The sequence below is a fragment of the Lissotriton helveticus genome, chromosome 2_1 (assembly GCF_964261635.1).
Source record: "Lissotriton helveticus chromosome 2_1, aLisHel1.1, whole genome shotgun sequence".
NCBI lineage: Eukaryota > Metazoa > Chordata > Amphibia > Caudata > Salamandridae > Lissotriton > Lissotriton helveticus.
Genome location: NC_136059.1, coordinates 1,400,810,986 through 1,400,829,645, shown reverse-complemented (window position 1 = coordinate 1,400,829,645; position 18,660 = coordinate 1,400,810,986). Strand labels below are relative to the sequence as shown.

The 18,660-nt window shown below is 47.0% G+C and overlaps 1 protein-coding gene across 1 annotated transcript in view; it reads right to left on the bottom strand.

Moving 5' to 3' along the window:
- LOC144818685 (dynein axonemal heavy chain 6-like) overlaps nt 1-18,660 on the bottom strand; it is a 1,395,111-nt gene that overhangs the window by 348,116 nt on the left and 1,028,335 nt on the right. The window contains exon 26 of the mRNA XM_078676337.1: nt 11,352-11,512. Coding sequence (XP_078532463.1) covers nt 11,352-11,512 — 161 coding nt within the window. The remainder of the gene's footprint in view (nt 1-11,351; nt 11,513-18,660) is intronic.

The window sequence follows — 18,660 nt, the reverse complement described above, 5'->3', positions numbered from 1 at the left end:
GTTATGTGGGTGTGAGTAGAAGGTGTATTCTCGCGCTGTCGGGTGTTGGAGCCTCCACGGGTCTGCCAGTTGATGTTTGGTGCATAAGTCTTTCAGGGTGTTGTTGTTGTTGTTGGAGTTGTGACTCGGTCTGTTTGGGTGTCTGTCTGTTGCCTGGTCCATCCTCTTGTTCATATCCCCGGCTGTGATCAGGAGGTCCTCTTGGGGGAGATCTGATAGCTTGCTGTCCACTCCCAGCCAGAATTGCTTGTCTTCCGAGTTCGGACCATAGATATTGACCATGTGGATTGTGTCGCCTCCTCTCTGGACGCTTGCTATGAGCACGCGGCCATCTTCATCAGTGTCTACTGCTAGTGTTGTCATGTTGGCCTTCTTGCTCAGGATAGTTATTACTCCTCTTTCACAAACGTACAGGCCAGTATGGCTGGAGGTCGAACAAGACATCCTAGGAGGACTCAAGCCAATAGCACTCCTAACAGCGAACCGGCACCCACTGAAAACGAGCGCCATACTAAAACACACCAGAGATGCCCTGCTGAAAGTGGACAGGCACATGGCGCAGAAACTGAAGGGCACTGCTTGGGAATCCATCTGGTTCAACACTAAAGTGACCTACCAAGGGGCGACACTGCACAATGATACGTGGATTGGAGAAGGTATCAGCACGCCCAGTCAATTGGAAACAAAGAAAAAAACGCTGACGTTCCAGAACGTGCAGCAGCTACATGACCTCCCGAACCAAGAGTTCTATAACTTCCTAAAAATTAAGACAGCAATAACAAAGGCTAACCTATGCGGAGGAGAGCCGGGGATCATCAAGTATCTGCAGCTCATCGACTCAGCAGGTCATCAAACGGCAAAAATCTATAAACTACTCAGCCCATCCAAGATGGCGCAGAACAAAAAAGCAACCAACACATGGGAAATGCGCCTGGGCAGGCAATTAAATGAAAAGGAGCGAGCGATAATGTGGAGTTCTGCGACAACAAACAAAATCACCCCACAACTAGCGCAAACAAAATACTGGCTGCTCCACAACGCATACTGGACGCCATCCAAACTCCACAAGGTCGGCATAGCAGACTCAGACAAATGCTGGAACTGTCTGAAAGAGGAAGGGACCCTCGAACACCTTATCTTCACCTGCGTGAAAGTCAGGAAGTTCTGGGCACAAATCAACACTTTCCTGAACGATATGCTCAAAACACATCTGGAGATCAGCTTCGTCAGCCTGGCGACTGAGCACCTAACAGCGAACCTAAAAAGTAAAGAAGAAAGAGAACTCCTAGACCTACTTCTCACAGCAGCCCTCAAAATGATCCTAACGAACTGGAAAAACACAGCCAAAGCAAGCTTTAAAACATGGATCAACTGGATTACCTTCCTGAGGGGAGCCGACAACATCACAGGCACCTTCTCGAAAGAACACAAAGCCAAGCTGCACATGTGGGACCCGCTTGATGAGCTCCTGAGGACGACCCAATAAAGGACAATCAAAGACAACTACGTGCGCACCCCCCCCCCCCCTCTCTTCTCTTTTCTTCTCCAGTGGAGGGAGAACAGTAGATATATATATGACCGTCGTCTGTGTACCTATATCTGTATATATATATTTTTGTACGACCTTCTTTTGTATACCAATAAAAATTTCTAATAAAAAAAAAAAAAAAAAAAAAAAAAAAAAAGTAAAAGCTTGTAGGCCTATATTGATCATTGCAAAAGCCTGTGTGAAAGCTTGTAGGACTATATTTTTAATGGTGAAAAGCATACGCCAAACACAAAAGGCCAGCATTATTGGATTGTTAAAACTGTAGGCTAAAGCTCGTAGTAAGGTATATTGTTTCATGGAATCTCATAGATTACAATAGTAGGCAAGGCTTTTTGGTGTTAGTTACCCTCTATGACAACCCCTTGGAGTAGAACATTTTCTATGTTGAAAATCTTGTGCGATCTCTTTGGATGCATTGTGTATCGTTTTTACAGATATAATTTTGTGTATCTTTGTAATGTTTAATATATGAAGGTAGATGCTTCTTATTAGATATATTATCATCATTTGAGGTTAACCATCTGTAAGGTATCAGCCTCTCTTTTTAAGTCTCGCGTAGGGCAGGGCCTGCACTGCCTCTCCGAGGCATGAAGTAATTAGTAAATTGGGTGAAACTCCGCCCACTGCGGGGTAATTTCTGTTGCAGCTTGTCATTAGTTTAACATTGGCATAGCTGTTGTTATCTCGCTTTTGAGTGGCTGTTGATGTGATACTGACTTCCGTTTAGTCCGGAAGCAGCAGGGTCTAACTACTGTTTCGGTCCGCTTGTATGTTTAATGTGTTGCTGAGGAGAACTCTTTTATATGATTGTTGCAACTCTTTCAGATCCCTCCCGCCTCCCACCACAGCATGCCAAAGCGCCTTTATGTATTTGCGGTCAGGGGCGCCTTCAGACCCATTCCCGCGTATTGCATTTCCAATGCTTGTAATTATTGCGTTCCTCCCTTAGCGGACCACCGGCACTCATCTGCTTTGTAATCAATAATTTCCGCTGCGAGGGAGCGTCCGGCAGGAACACACAGCTATATGCATGGGCGCCATCCTTTTGGTTTCAGCACGCGCTGGCAACCGATTTTCTCTTGCACCACTTCTGCTTGTTTACTTTTTTAAATATTTAACTTCTCCCTGGAGAATTATTTACAGGCGCTATAACAAATACATAGAAGCATTTTGCTGGTGACTAACATCTTTTATTTCCTGCGGGAAGGCATGCCTGTTTTCACAGTGGAATAAGTGAGACTTCTGTGTGGCAGTGAATTGTCTCGTACATGCTATTTCATTCGTCCAGGTGGCTGGGCTCTGTCTGTCCCCCATTCTGTGTCTAAAAGGGGATCGGAGATCAAAGGCTCTAGTGAGGTTTCTGATTCCCGCGGATTGATTGGGAACAGAAGTTCTGCCTGGCCGTGTTTTGCTTTTCATTGGAAGTCCATCGGTGGCTAACAATGCAGTTCTCCTCAGCAGCGGCGCGCAAACATAACAAATGCTGCTCTCGCCCTTACCTTTCCGAACATATTTTAATTTCAACATTTGATCCAGCCTTCGTTTAAAAACAAATGATTTCCCATCGGCACTTTTTGTATATTTTATCAATTCTCTGAGAGACGTTTAAACTTGTTCAAGAGGCTGTGAGCCCTAAAGTTTCCATTTCTTCAAGGACGTATACTGACCTTTTAAGAAAAGGAATTCACAAAGGCATCCCTATACATACATGCATTCTTTAGTTCCGTTCCAGTTCCCTCTTCTCACTCTTTCTCCCTCACCGCTCTGCATTTCTTCCTGCAGTCCATTATGCAAATGATTACGTATTTTTTTATCTTGTGAACTAGGATCTAGCAGTACTGGGCTGCAGGCTTGTTTTATTCAAAGCAGAAGCATTGTGGCTAAGGTGAATATAAAACTTTAATGCTAGCAAGCGCTCACCTAAAATATCACTTATTCCCAGAGAGTCATAACCAAGTCACATGAAATGATTAACAGGGGCTTCAACCCAATATCAGTAGTATGGACTGTATTGGAACGGATATTTCCAGTGTTTCATATAGCGTTTGGAGACCGATTCGAAGTGCGCACTATAGTCCATCAGCTAAAGGACCCAAGGCACATGCTGTGATGTGCCCAGGACCCCAGCTTGCTAGCTGCTAAGGGTTTTAAGGATACAATTCACATAAAAGCCATTGGGGTCCCCATTTCAATTATGTGCACCGGTGCTCTTTTCTGCTCAAGTAATTTTTTGGCAGCTTTTTATAGAGCTAACTGGACACAATGGCATTACAGCGCTTTACAGTACAAACTGACTTCTGTGTTTTTAAACCACACGAACATTCTGACTTGTCTAGAATCAAAGGGTGCTCATCTGAGATTTTGAGGCAAAAGTAATTTTCCACTTTTAATGTCGGCAGACCGGGCCATTAGGCTACATCTCCTACTTCACAAAACAAATACAAACACAGTTGTTCCATATTTAGTGTACAAAATCACTTCATAAACACCACAGGAAAAAGTGCACTTTTTCCTTTAATAATAACTCCACTGCAAGCAAGCATTTGCAATGCAATATGGTCTCGCATTACTGTAAGTTTGGACTATTGGCGTTGCATTACTATTAGCAATGCCAATAGCTCAAACTTTCAGTAATGCGAGACCTATTGCATTGCAAATGCTGGTTTTTAAAGCCAGTGGCGTTTTTGAGAAAAAAGTTACACATGCCCTCCAGTACCACAACCAAACTAAACTTTCCCTATACCTCCCACTTTTTGCAATCAATGGCCGCGAAAGGGACAATCTTCCCGGCCACACGAAGGGATACAAAGCACGACCGCAAATGCAGGGAGGGCGGGAAGGACGGGGCAGAAAGCCGAGATGTAACCCAAAAGAAGACACAAACAACAGGACGCAAAGCCAGGCTGCGTAGCCAGTCAGAAATGCCAAATGTCAATTGTTATATTATGTGATATTGTTACTTCTGTGCCTCCCCCGCTCCCCCCCCCACCCCCGGGGCGTCTCTTCCGCCTCTCATGTAATACACCGTGTATATATAATTTCAATAAAAATGTACTGAAATAAAAAAAAAGAGCCTTGCAGGTCTAATTACTACTTGTGGGGACTGCTGACCACCGAGGCCTGGGGGTCACTACACGTGCGCGCCGCAAGCATGCACAGAGGGACACGCACACACAGAGTGCTGGTCTGGACAGGAAGTGCCGTGCCACTTCAGTCCGTTTATTTATCTCTTTCTGGCCACGCCTGGCCAGAAAGTGTTACATTGTGTGATAGTGCTTCCGGGGCTCAGGGGAGACCCTCGGAGCACTAGAGCGCTACATCCCTCCCCAACTTGGATTTGAAAACTTGGATTTGAAAACAATAGTCAGTGGTAATTCAGCAACTGAAGTCAGCCAGCTTCTGGCTCGGCTTTGGATTAGGTCAGAGGTCATATCTCCATCTGCCTCGGGCTGGTACTTGCTCAGCCCTCGGGCTAGGTGCTGGCGTACTTGCTTCGCCCTGGTCCGTAGTGTTCAAAAGTGTGTTCGCATCGTTGGATCTTCCTGCTCCTGTCTCGGTTTCCTCTCCCGCTGGTTCCACTTGGTCGGGGGTGCACTGTCGAGTAGCCGGTATTTGTTTGAACCAGGAGACATTCCTAGTTACTTCTTCTCCGTCCCGGCGTTCTGTGACCGCTGTGCCCCGCGTTTCTTTGACGACCCACGGTTCTGGCTCAAACGCTGTGTTGAATTTCCCTCCAGGCCTTCTGGTCCGGATTAGCACAGTCTCGCCTGGTTTTATATTCCGGGACTGAGCGCGCCTCTTGTGGCTTGCTTTTTCATTCGTTCTCTTCCGTCTCTCTTGGGTGCGTCCGGGGGAGTAGGTTGCTGGTGCCCAGTTGTCGGCCATGGGGAGCAAGTCTCTTCTTGGTCCGGCGAACATCAACGCCCATGGAGATTGTTGCGTGGTGCTGTGGGGTGTGCTTCTGTACTCCCGCAGAAATAATTGAAGAGCTTCTTCTGGGTCTTTTCCTTCAGCGGTGGCGATTCGCAGGATCTTGTTGGTTGTCCTCATGAACCGCTCCACCTCACCGTTGGCTTGAGGCCATTGGGGCGTGATTCGGTGATGTCGGATGCCTAGATTGTGCAGGAACTCCCGGAATTCGCTCCCCTGGAATGGGGGTCCATTGTCTGTCTTGATGACAAGAGGAACTCCAAACATGGCAAAGGACTTGCTCAAAAGTGGGCGGATGTTGGCAAAACTAGTGGAGGTGGCAAGATCTACAATCGGGTATTTCGTATAGTTGTCAATCAGCACGACGGTGACTCTCCCATCTGGGAAGCTCCCAAAGTCCAAGCTGAGCCATGACCATGGTGATGGGGCATGTTCTTCCGTGATTATTGGCGCGGGAGCGTCAGCTGAGCTAGTTATCTGGCATGCTCGGCACTGGCGTACCACGGTGTCAACAGTTTCTTCAAGGTTGGGAAACCAGACCTTCTCTCGCATCCTAGCCTTCATCCGGCGGGTGCCCTGGTGTCCTTCGTGTGCTAGGATAGTCGCCCTTTCTTGTAGAGTCTTGGGGATGATCACCCGGTGGCCTCTGAGGAGGAGACCATTGCTTGCTCGGCTCAGGTCATGTCGCACTCTCCAGAATTGTGTCAGGCGTGTTCGATCTTCTTCGCCCCAACTGCTAACATTCCGCAGGAAGCTTTCCCAGGACCCTGACTGTATGGCATCTGCTACTCGCTGGACGACCGCGTCGTTCACATACTCAGGTATGATGGTGTCAGCTGTGAGAGCTTGGGGACATGAGGCAGCCGACAGCATGTCCACAAAGTCTTCGGTGGGTCTCTCAAGTTCTGTTTGTCGGCATTCCTCTGGGCCCGGATGTCTGGATAGAAAGTCTGCGGGGTTCTTGGCCCCAGGGCGGTAGGTGAGGTCCATTTGGTATTGTTGCACTTGTATCGCCCAGCGTTCTATCCTCGGGGGTGGATGAGGAGCGGTGCCCTTGAACAAGGGTATCAGCGGCTGGTGGTCTGTTACCATGCGGAACGGGTGTCCAGAGATGTATAAGTGGAAATGAGCACATGCCCACTTCACTGCCAGGGCCACTCTCTCGATTTGCGAGTACCTTGATTCAGTCGAGGTTAGTGCTTTGCTTGCAAATGCGAGTGGCGACCATGTTCCGGGTTCGGTTTCTTGTGATATCAAGGCCCCTAAACCAACAGGGCTGGCGTCTACTACTATTTCGGTGGGTTTGGAGGTGTCAAAGTAGGCCATCGTGGTCCTGTCTAGCAGCGCTGTTTTTATTTGGTCGAATGCTTTGGCTTCAGTCTCTGTCCATCGCCATGCGTTCTCCTTCTTCGTCAGGTTCCTCAGCGGTTCTGCAATTGTGGCTAAGTTGGGGATGAATCTCGCACAATATTGCGCCATCCCCAGGAAGCTTCGCACTTCTGACGCCGTGGTTGGTGCAGGCGCATTCTTGATAGCCACCGATTTGCGGGGGTCAACAGCGACTCCTTCCGACCCGAACACATAGCCAAAGAACTCGATGGACTTCTTGAAAAACTGACACTTGTCCTTGTGAAGGGTTACGCCATACTGTGCAAGTCTGTGTAGCGTTGCTTTTAGCCTGTTGTGATGTTCTTCGCTTGTTTTGGCATGGATTAAAATGTCGTCGCTGACGTTCAGCACTCCTTGGAGCCCAGAGAGGATTTCTTTGATCGTGTTCTGGAAGATCTCAGCTGCAGAAGAGATCCCAAAGTTCAACCTCTTGTAGCGTCTCAACCCAAGGTGTGTCGAGAAAGTTGTTATGTATCGGCTTTCTTCGGCTAGTCTCAGCTGGTGATATCCTGCATTGAGGTCCAGTTTAGAAAACCATTGGGCGCCGTTTAGGTCAGTCAGGATGTCGTCGACTGTAGGTGTGAGGTGTCGCTCACGGCGAATGGCTTTGTTTGGGATCCTCATGTCAATGCAAATTCGGATTTTTCCCGGTTGTTTCGGTTTCTCGGCTATGACCATGGGGGACACCCATGGCGTCGGTCCGGACACCTTTTCGATCACTCCTTGTGATTCCAGCAGGTTCAGTTCTTGCTTGACTGCGGCACGTAGGTGGAATGGCACTCTTCGGTGTCGGAGTGCAATCGGTTGTACAGCAGGGTCTATGTGTAGCTTGATAGGTGGGTGCTTGATAGTTCCAAGGCCTGTGAACAGCTTGGGGAACATGAGTAGGATGTCTTCTACCTGCAGCGCTCGTACTGCGTTTGCGAAGGCAATGAGGCCTAGGTCCTCCGCCGTGTTGCTCCCTACCAACAGGTCTGCCTCTTTGTCGATCACATGGAACGTGGTCGTGACTTCCTGGTCATCTGCTCGGACCTGTACTACCATCTTGCCCCGCAGTGGGAGAGGATCCTGACTGCCATAGGTGAAGATCCTGGCTTTGGAGGGAACAAGTGTGGGTTTCGGTTTTAGTGCTTTGTAATGTTGAATGCCCATTACATTCACCGTGGCTCCGGTGTCGATGACTCCGATTGCTGGTGATCCGTGGATCTGTATTTGGCACTTGAGTGATATGCAGCTATGAGGTTATTTAGATATATCCAGAATTACCAGGCGCACAACCAGAGTGTCCGTGAAGTAAGTGTGGACAGTTATAAGTAGTGGGTATAGGCAATGAGGCGAACGGTAAATCCTCACAACCGTTCGGGGATGGACCAATATTGACCCATACAAATCATAAAAACACAGCAATGCCCCTGCACTATACAAGTGGGTATATGGTATATACGGTTTTACGGTTTTTGGTATTGTCAATCAAACAAACATATGGAGCACCACTAAGAACAGTAAATACTGTCAGTATTCAATGAACAGGTTGACAAAAAATGAGGTGTCAATGCGTTCCGTGGTTGTTGTGTTGATTCGGTTTATTGTTCCTACATATGGGCCAACACGTGTTTCATCGCAGGGAAACAGTCTGCGAATCTTCAGGGCCTCAAGGGTGAGGGGCATAAACTCATTAGTTTAGCCGTAATATGTGGTCATGTTTCCTGAGTATCACCGCAAAAAGTCTTCTTAGAGGAGACTTCGTAGACTTGATGAGTCTCTTAATCAATTTCAAGTCGTTTCAACCGGGAGGAGAGAAAACAGGTTGCACAGTAGTCGCAACACTGTTTAATAAGAGGCAAGGCGGGTGCACCTTCTCTATCAGGAACTCCCTCTTGAGTTTCCCGGCGCCGTTTTCCATGGACGGTCTAGTGTATTTGGCACTTGGGTTGCGGCCGTCGGCTTTTCTTCAGCTCACTAACAAATGATACGAAATAGCACTCGTCTTCGTCGTCTGTAGACGAGTCATCGTACTGTGGCTGCTGTGTTCTGTGTGACCTAGTTGAGCGTGATGTTGTGGGCTCATCTAGCGACAGTTGTTTGACCGCTCCAGCGGCTGACTTTCTTCCCGAAGCGTTCCGTCCTCGAGATCCTCCTCTGCACACGCTGGCGAAGTGGTTGGGGATACCGCACTTGGAGCATGTCTTCCCTCGTGCTGGGCAGCCATCTTGGGTGTGTTCTTCCCTGCCGCAGTAGCCACACGGTGTCTGGCGCCGTGTTCGCGTCGGTCCTCGACCTCTGCTTCCTCGGTTTGATACGCGCACTGCATCCACCCGTTCTGTCTTGATCACCGTTCCTGTTTCATGGTGTGGATTGAGGGCCGCCTCCATCGCGGTGGCGCGGGCGTCAGATAGCTCATGGGACCGTGCGAGGATCAAGATCTCGTCGAGGGATATCCGCGGCTGGCTCAGGATTAATGTTCGAAGGTGTTTGTTGCGACAGCCCTGGATGAGTTGTGCTGTGACTTCTTTCTTTTCGTCGTCCTCAGTGCACGTGCTTATCAGGTCCCTTAGTCGCGCGTGAAACGCGTCCATTGTCTCCCCTTCCCGTTGTTTGGCTTGTCGGAATTTGAACCTCTCGTAGTGGGGATTCAGTTGGGGGTCGAAATGGGCGTTAAGCGCGTTAACAGCAGCATCAAAGTCATTGGCGGCACCTGTGTTGGGGAGGTGTCTGAATAGCTTGTACAGTTCTGTGCCTCTGAAGTGGAGCAGTAGAGAACGCTTTACTTCATTGTCTTTCTCTCGGGTGGCTGTGAAGTAATTGTTGAGTTGCCCTAGCCACACTGCCCATCGGGGTGCCACTGTCCCGGGGTCAATCAGTTCGCTGAAAGGCGGTAGTGCTTGTAACTGTGCATGTGTGGAGGGTGTTGGAGCCTGAGCTGCGGGGGGCGCTGCTACCTGTTGGGCACCTCCGGTGGCCCCTCCTTGGTCTTGAGACATGTTTGCATGGGTTATGCTCTACCCGCTCTTCTGGTGCTGGTTCAACTTGCCTTGCGCTTAGTTGTATTGCCTTATGCTTGTTTGGACTGTTGGATTGCCTTGTGTCCCCTTTTATTTATTTTTTTGTATTGCCAGGTGCTTGTTGCTGGGTGCACGCTTTGTTATTGCCTCTGTCTCCCTGGCGTCTGGTGTTGCTGGGCCTGCGCGCCGTTCCTCTCTCACTCGCGTGCTCACGCGGTGAGGGCCTGAAGCCTGCGTCGGCCTCTCTCTTCTGCGCATGCGCGCACTGCTCGGTCTGCTGGCTGGGCCTTCCTCCGGCGCTTCCTGCTCCGCTTCAGAGCGTCGCCGGTACCGGTCCCTCACGCAGCTTCTTGCATACGCTGCTTACCGGTAGGCGATCTCTTTCGTTTCTTGCTTCTGGGTCCCTCGTGTTGGCCTCCGTTGCTGGGCCTGTGGGGTCTAGGCCGATCCGGAGCTCGGCGTCTCCGGCGCCTCCGTCAGCTGGTCCGCTCGTGGATTTGGGCAGATCCCACCATCGTCGCCAGTGTGGGGACTGCTGACCACCGAGGCCTAGGGGTCACTACACGTGCACGCCGCAAGCATGCACAGAGGGACACGCACACACAGAGTGCTGGTCTGGACAGGAAGTGCCGTGCCACTTCAGTCCGTTTATTTATCTCTTTCTGGCCACGCCTGGCCAGAAAGTGTTACATTGTGTGGTAGTGCTTCCGGGGCTCAGGGGAGACCCTCGGAGCACTAGAGCGCTACACTACTGAAACTGCCTTCTCGGCCGCCCATAACGAGATGTCATTTCTGCTAAGTGCCAACAGCGGCTGCAGACACCTCACGGCATCGTCTGAAGATCATATCCCTGTTGACAGAGTTGCTCCATCAGCACTAGCAATTGTTTCCATGTGCTGAGACAGGCTCGTAATAGGAGAAGGAGGATTTCCTTGCTAAGAAGAATATAATTTCAGGCCCGCTATTTCCTCACACCATCACATGTATTCTTACCCCGAGGACAGGGACGCACAGCGTACCTAAAACGGAAAATGTTTAAACTCCTCTCCCTCCTGGTATGTTTCTAAAGGAGGGTCTCTAGTCTCTACCCGGAAACCCTTTGAGTTGAGTTACAAGCAGCTAAATGGTGAATGTCAGTGTACCTGTTCAGCAAATGGCAGCTCATGTAGAGCAGGTTTTTCAGTGTTTTTCCTACTTATACTTTATTTGATATATTTAGTGTCTTAAACAAGGTGCCTTAAATCATACAAATTGTACCACAAAACTTAGAGGTATATTCCAAACTACAAATCATAATATAAACAACTGACCAAACCATGATAAAGCACCACACAATCACACGGTATATAACGAGGATAAGTCAAACATACGCTGGAATTCTATCTTATTACACAACATTACATTTTAGTGTTTTATTACAGCCTGTGGTGGTATGTTTGTGACATAAAGCTTCAGTTTAAAATTAATACTGCAATACATACTTGGCTCCGTAAATGTCTTTATGAGTTCCTCCATAGGCAACATCCACGATACTGCTAAGTGACAGTTTTGCAGAAACACCCAATTTCCAGATTTCAGGGCATCTTTAATCAACTTTTCAGCAATAGGGCCTTGACCCTGCCCCAGTGAAATTGATTGTACTCTGAAAAAAACAAGCAACAGTGTTGGTTGCATTTCAAGTCACTGATGATCATAAAACTTACCTTTGGTAACACTCTTTCTGGTGGATACTTAACCCCTCCCCTGCGGGGCTAATTACCCCGCTGTGCTGGGGGGCGGGGGGTGCGCGCACCGCTCAGCTCGTCATGAGCACAGCGCGACCATGCATCAAGACGAGCTGAGCTCATCATGAGCACGCAACGGGTTAAACTGCAGATTCCTTACTTTCACAATACTCTTCAGGTGCAGTGCTCATGTGCTTAACTAGGTGGCGCTATGCATCTCCATGTAGGCTTTGTTCCACCCCGGAAGTGAGAGAGTGTTGCCGCATCTATAAGCAGCACCCCTATGTGCTGATGTCACTTTCTTGCTTGACTGTTTCTGTGCCTACGGACACAGAACACAAAATAACTGTCAGTACCAGAATAAAGATCTCTCATTGGAGTAGGTTTAAGTTGGTAAAAAGACACCACTCTACAGAATGCATATGTGGGGGGGGGGGGGAAAGTAAGGGAGTCTGCTGTTAGATAGAGTATCTACCAAAACAAGACTTATCTCAGGTAAGTAACCTGGTCTTCTGATGGATAATTCTAACTGCAGATTCCTCACCTTTCAGAATAGATACGAAGCAGTACCTCCTGAAGGTGGAGGGTCCGTAGCTTGGGCTCAGACCAGAAAATCTTGTGTCACCGAATTAACAAAAGGCCTTTCCCGTCAGATCTAGCTGTAAAAGTGATAGTGTGTTGTGAATGCATTTACAACGCCCACGTCACAGCCTAACAGATGACAAGGACAGACACTCTGAGTGCAATCAGGGTTATGCTAGGTTAAAAAAATTGTTAAGCACACAAATACCCGGATGTGTCAAGGTGCTAGCTCTGAAAGTATAAGCAAGGATCAACATAAAGATTAGACAAAGAGCCATTTTTGAGTGCCTTTCTAAAAGCTGATAAGCTAGGCATGGTTCTGATATTAAGGGGCAGTTAGTATGACACTTTGACTGAGCCCAATACAAAACTTCTGCCTCCCTAATTGGCTTTATATATACTAGGGATAACCAGAATATTTGCACCAGGTGAGTGCGGGTATCTAGGTGGCTGGTAGTTTTTAAAACAGTCTTTTGGGAAGGCTGATCCGTCTCCTTGTAGAGCTTTATAGGCAATGCACAAGGCTTTCAATTTAGGGCGTTGTCTAATGGGAGCCAGTGTAGACTTTGACAAGCTTGTCTGGCTGAGTAAAATGTAAGGATTTTGGTAAGCAGTCTCTGAAGTACGTTCTGAAGTACTTGCAGTTTTTTTCAAATATTGCTTCTGTATGTAAAGCTAAAGACCATTGCAGTAGTCCAATTTCCATAGCGGAAGAACAGAAACTACTGTCTTCTTAGAGTGGTGGCAACTTTGGCCCTGGTAGAATGGGCTCAGACTACCTGAATGCTGTTTTGTGGCCAATACTAAGCAGCTCTTAAGTGTGGCAGTGTGTTTTTCTGTACATAATTTTCTTTCCTTGTTCCAGAGAACCCCACAAAAAACTGATTGTCCACCAGATGGTCCTAGGTCCGATCATTGTAAAAGCTTCAAGCTCTTTGGGGTCCAACTTATAGAGATTTTTCTCCCCCTTCGAGGGGTGAGGCGGGTCAAAGTATGCTTGAAGCTTGATGAATTGCCTACATAGAAAGGAGTAGTAGTAGTAGGAGTAAAGGACAGTGGGTTACCTAATATACCCTTGAGGGCTCGGGTTGGTAATCGATAATAAAAAATGTGCCAGCAAGGGAATTTGTTTTGTAAGAATCAATCACAGATTATAGACACATATATTATTCACATCTAATAGCCTATCCAACCCAATTGGTATCTGTTTGCTTATTATTTGAGTCTCACTATTGAAGACAAAGAAATAAATCAAAATGAAAGAAATTACTACACGGGAAATTGGTTTTATGAAAAACTAGTTATTTTATGTATTTTTTGAAAAGGGTATAGTTCAATATTTAAAATTGATTATACAAAATATTTCAAATGAACAGGAATTAAATCAATCACTTCATTAATCCATCTGAACTCAAGTCCAATCCAACATAAATCATAATCAACGACTCCTGTAATACAACAAAAGGAATGTTATTATCAAAATTCAATCAAGATGTAAAAGATATGGACATTTTAGTTGACGTTTCGGTCTTGTACTTGTTGACTCCTTAAGACAATCTTCAGGACAATCAATATTTACATAAAGATGAGACCCCCTGGTCAGTTCTCTTAATGCTAACTCAGGTGCATTGGGATCAACGTATACACACAAAGACGCCCAGAGGACATTTAAAGACCAGCGAGGGTACACTCCCCAATTACAGTAACACAAAACACCTTCTGGTCTATACAAATTGACTGGCTATAAAGTAGGCATACCTTTAAAGGACCGTTTCCCTCACACACCAGAGGTGGCATGCTTCATCATTGGGAATCCTCCTAGCATCAGGAAGTCTAGTCATGATGCAGGTTACAACCCCCTCGCTGCAAGGGTGGAGCTCAGGGATGTTTTTGTCAGCAGGGTTATTACCAAAACCTAATGTGAGTTAACCTGGCATAGTGAGGGGTGCAGTGCAAAAACTGATGTGATGTTAAAACTAGCTACAGGACTTACCCAATTATTTTATTCTGGCTACCATGTGCTAGGAATAAGAACAAGGCAGTGTCTAACCCAGGGTGGTGTGGAGTGCCAAAAAACGATGGATTTAGGCCCAGATCCTTGTACTGGGGTGAATGTATGACATTGTTCTACATTCTGTCCATCAACTGTGTTTTTTGCAATTTTCACCCCGAGTGGGCTGGGTATGCTCAGACGTGCGTCCCAGGCTCTCCACACCACTGGAGTCAAGCTATCCAGGCTGATGAAGGCTGATAGCCAGAAACCGGTCCTTGGATGCTTGATTCCGGTCTGGGAAAGACATGGCTTGGTAGTTCGGACTGGACTGTTACCATGAGGCACAGGGTCAGAGCTGATTTGCATATAGCCAGTGTCTAACCCAGGGTGGTGTGGAGTGCAAAAAAACGATGGATTTAGGCCCAGATCCTTGTACTGGGTGAATGTATGACATTGTTCTACATTCTGTCCATCAACTGTGTTTTTTGCAATTTTCACCCCGAGTGGGCTGGGTATGCTCAGACGTGATTCCCAGGCTCTCCACACCACTGGAGTCAAGCTATCCAGGCTGATGAAGGCTGATAGCCAGAAACCGGTCCAAGGATGCTTGATTCAGGTCTGGGAAAGACATGGCTTGGTAGTTCGGACTGGACTGTTCCCATGAGGCACAGGGTCAGAGCTGATTTGCATATAGCCAGTGTCTAACCCAGGGTGGTGTGGAGTGCAAAAAAACGATGGATTTAGGCCCAGATCCTTGTACTGGGGTGAATGTATGACATTGTTCTACATTCTGTCCATCAACTGTGTTTTTTGCAATTTTCACCCCGAGTGGGCTGGGTATGCTCAGAGGTGAGTCCCAGGCTCTCCACACCACTGGAGTCAAGCTATCCAGGCTGATGAAGGCTGATAGCCAGAAACCGGTCCTTGGATGCTTGATTCCGGTCTGGGAAAGACATGGCTTGGTAGTTCGGACTGGACTGTTCCCATGAGGCACAGGGTCAGAGCTGATTTGCATATAGCCAGTGTCTAACCCAGGGTGGTGTGGAGTGCAAAAAAACGATGGATTTAGGCCCAGATCCTTGTACTGGGGTGAATGTATGACATTGTTCTACATTCTGTCCATCAACTGTGTTTTTTGCAATTTTCACCCCGAGTGGGCTGGGTATGCTCAGACGTGAGTCCCAGGCTCTCCACACCACTGGAGTCAAGCTATCCAGGCTGATGAAGGCTGATAGCCAGAAACCGGTCCTTGGATGCTTGATTCCGGTCTGGGAAAGACATGGCTTGGTAGTTCGGACTGGACTGTTCCCATGAGGCACAGGGTCAGAGCTGATTTGCATATAGCCAGTGTCTAACCCAGGGTGGTGTGGAGTGCAAAAAAACGATGGATTTAGGCCCAGATCCTTGTACTGGGGTGAATGTATGACATTGTTCTACATTCTGTCCATCAACTGTGTTTTTTGCAATTTTCACCCCGAGTGGGCTGGGTATGCTCAGATGTGAGTTCCAGGCTCCCCACATCACTGGAGTCAAGCTATCCAGGCTGATGAAGGCTGATAGCCAGAAACCGGTCCTTGGATGCTTGATTGCGGTCTGGGAAAGCCATGGCTTGGTAGTTCGGACTGGACTGTTCCCATGAGGCACAGGGTCAGAGCTGATTTGCATATAGCCAGTGTCTAACCCAGGGTGGTGTGGAGTGCAAACAAACGATGGATTTAGGCCCAGATCCTTGTACTGGGGTGAATGTATGACATTGTTCTACATTCTGTCCATCAACTGTGTTTTTTGCAATTTCCCCCCTGAGTGGGCTGGGTATGCTCAGACGTGAGTCCCAGGCTCTCCACACCACTGGAGTCAAGCTATCCAGGATGATGAAGGCTGATATCCAGAAACCGGTCCTTGGATGCTTGATTCCGGTCTGGGAAAGACATGGCTTGGTAGTTCGGACTGGACTGTTCCCATGAGGCACAGGGTCAGAGCTGATTTGCATATAGCCAGTGTCTAACCCAGGGTGGTGTGGAGTGCAAAAAAACGATGGATTTAGGCCCCGATCCTTGTACTGGGGTGAATGTATGACATTGTTCTACATTCTGTCCATCAACTGTGTTTTTTGCAATTTTCACCCCGAGTGGGCTGGGTATGCTCAGACGGGAGTCCCAGGCTCTCCACACCACTGGAGTCAAGCTATCCAGGCTGATGAAGGCTGATAGCCAGAAACCGGTCCTTGGATGCTTGATTCCGGTCTGGGAAAGACATGGCTTGGTAGTTCGGACTGGACTGTTCCCATGAGGCACAGGGTCAGAGCTGATTTGCATATAGCCAGTGTCTAACCCAGGGTGGTGTGGACTGCAAAAAAACGATGGATTTAGGCCCAGATCCTTGTACTGGGGTGAATGTATGACATTGTTCTACATTCTGTCCATCAACTGTGTTTTTTGCAAGGAATAAGAACAAGAGCATACGACAAAAAACACTGCATGATACCAAAGAGACACCTTGTAGGAATACATTGCCAAAATCTCTTTTTCAGTAGTTATGGCATAGTTTTCAGCCTGTAGTTTTAAAAGGGAACAATGTTCCCTTGAACACTGAATTTTGTTTTGGAAGACCTGGAAAGACCGACAACAGTGGGAGGGAAGCTCCGGATCTATGCTTAAAAAAGTGAACAGAAAGGAATTGACATCACCATGCAGGGGAGGCAATTATATGCGTCTCCTTTGCATCACTTCTGGGGTGGAATGCATCCTATGAGCAGTCGCAAACCTCCACCTAGCGGCTCGTGGGAGCACTTATGAAAAGTTTCAGGATCCATGCTGACACCTAGGAAATATTCTAAAGCAAATACTCTGTGGTTAGAAGTATCTATCAGACCACAATGTACTGTATGTAACTTCTGATGTGAAACTTATTTTTTAATAAAAACATTTGAGATAAGAAGTATCTATCAGACCATAAACTATACTTACTTTGTTATACTTTCCTTCCGTGAATTACAGAGAAATAATAACAAAAAATCGGTTACTCTCTGAAACAGCCTTTTTCTTTAATATGAGTGAATTATAGATGAAGAAGAGAGATTCATGGTAGAAGTAGGAATAATGCTACTGAATAAAGTTGGGTGATTACAAAGATTTTGGATAAATGATGGAAGGGACAAACTACTTGTAAAAGCAAATACAGATCTCCTTACTTTCACTTAACTCTCTGCCCATTACAGAGCAACGCCGGTTAGATTGTTCACTTCTGCTAAATCTCACCCTCTGCGCTGTTGAAGGATATCTTACCCATTTTCATTGTATCAAGGTTCGCTGCAGTGAAGCCAAAGTGAGTACATACAGGCTGGTTCCTGAGGAACTAAGTACTGAAGTTGAGCAGTTGTGGAGAGTGGTAGAGCACCCTCACATCGGAGAACTTGCAGGAAAGGAACGTAGGAAAATGGGTGCATGCTTTTTGCCACACCATCACCAGTGATCCAGGATCCTTTTCCATCTGGAAACGGAATGGTTACATCTGGTAATCAAGTTGGTGGTAAAGTCATCTATAGATCAGGTGACACCATGCATCAGAAATAGAGTTGAAGGGCTTAATGGTGGATAATCCATTCACATGTAGACTTTAGACGCTGCCTGTACAGATGAACAGAAACATAACGCCTAATATGGAAGGATTCTCTAACACTTCTGGAGCACTCGTGTTTTTATCAATATGATTTTCGGAATAGTGTCAACTAATTTGATTGTCTTTAAATTAAAAAAATGGGTTTATTTCTGTATTAGTTTACCTACTTTTCCAAATACGTATAATGAAACAAATAATTCACTTTTTGTAAATATTCAAATCTGAATTTTTCTCAAAGTGCTACCTGTATATTCCCTTGCATTTCAGAAAGTAATGCGTCTTTCCAAAGGCAAAGTCTGCGCTCTTGATTGAGGAGAGGTGGGAGTGGTTTAGAAACTTCTGCTCAGACGTCTCTGGTCTGATGGATAAGGTAAGTCTGACATTACTACCACTGAGACCGCAACTTTTGAGAGGAGAATGCCAGGAGCGAGTCGAAACAACTCTATATTGAAAGATCTCTGCTATAAAAGAAAACTACCCTTGTGACCAGGTACTTTCACCTTAGCCAAAAAACACTAGCACACTTGCCTAGGGCCAGTGAACATTACGTTCCCACGAAAAAGAACGATTCCTGCATTAAAAAGCCTACCAACCTCAGAGGTACTCAATTTGGCGGCAGAAATCTCGTCCTCATCTTCTGGTTCTTCTTACTGGTGATGGTATCCGATATCTTTTTCCGGGACTGCTGCTCCCTTCATTTGCTTTCCAGCTCGACTGTTCCACCTTTCCACATGGTCTAGGTTCTGACAGTATCACACAGAATACATGCATGCACCAGGTGACTATTCCTCAAACATGAAACTCAGTTTGTGCAGGTGATCTGCAGCCGATGGAGGACTGCACAATATGCACATGTTAAATCTTGAGCATTAC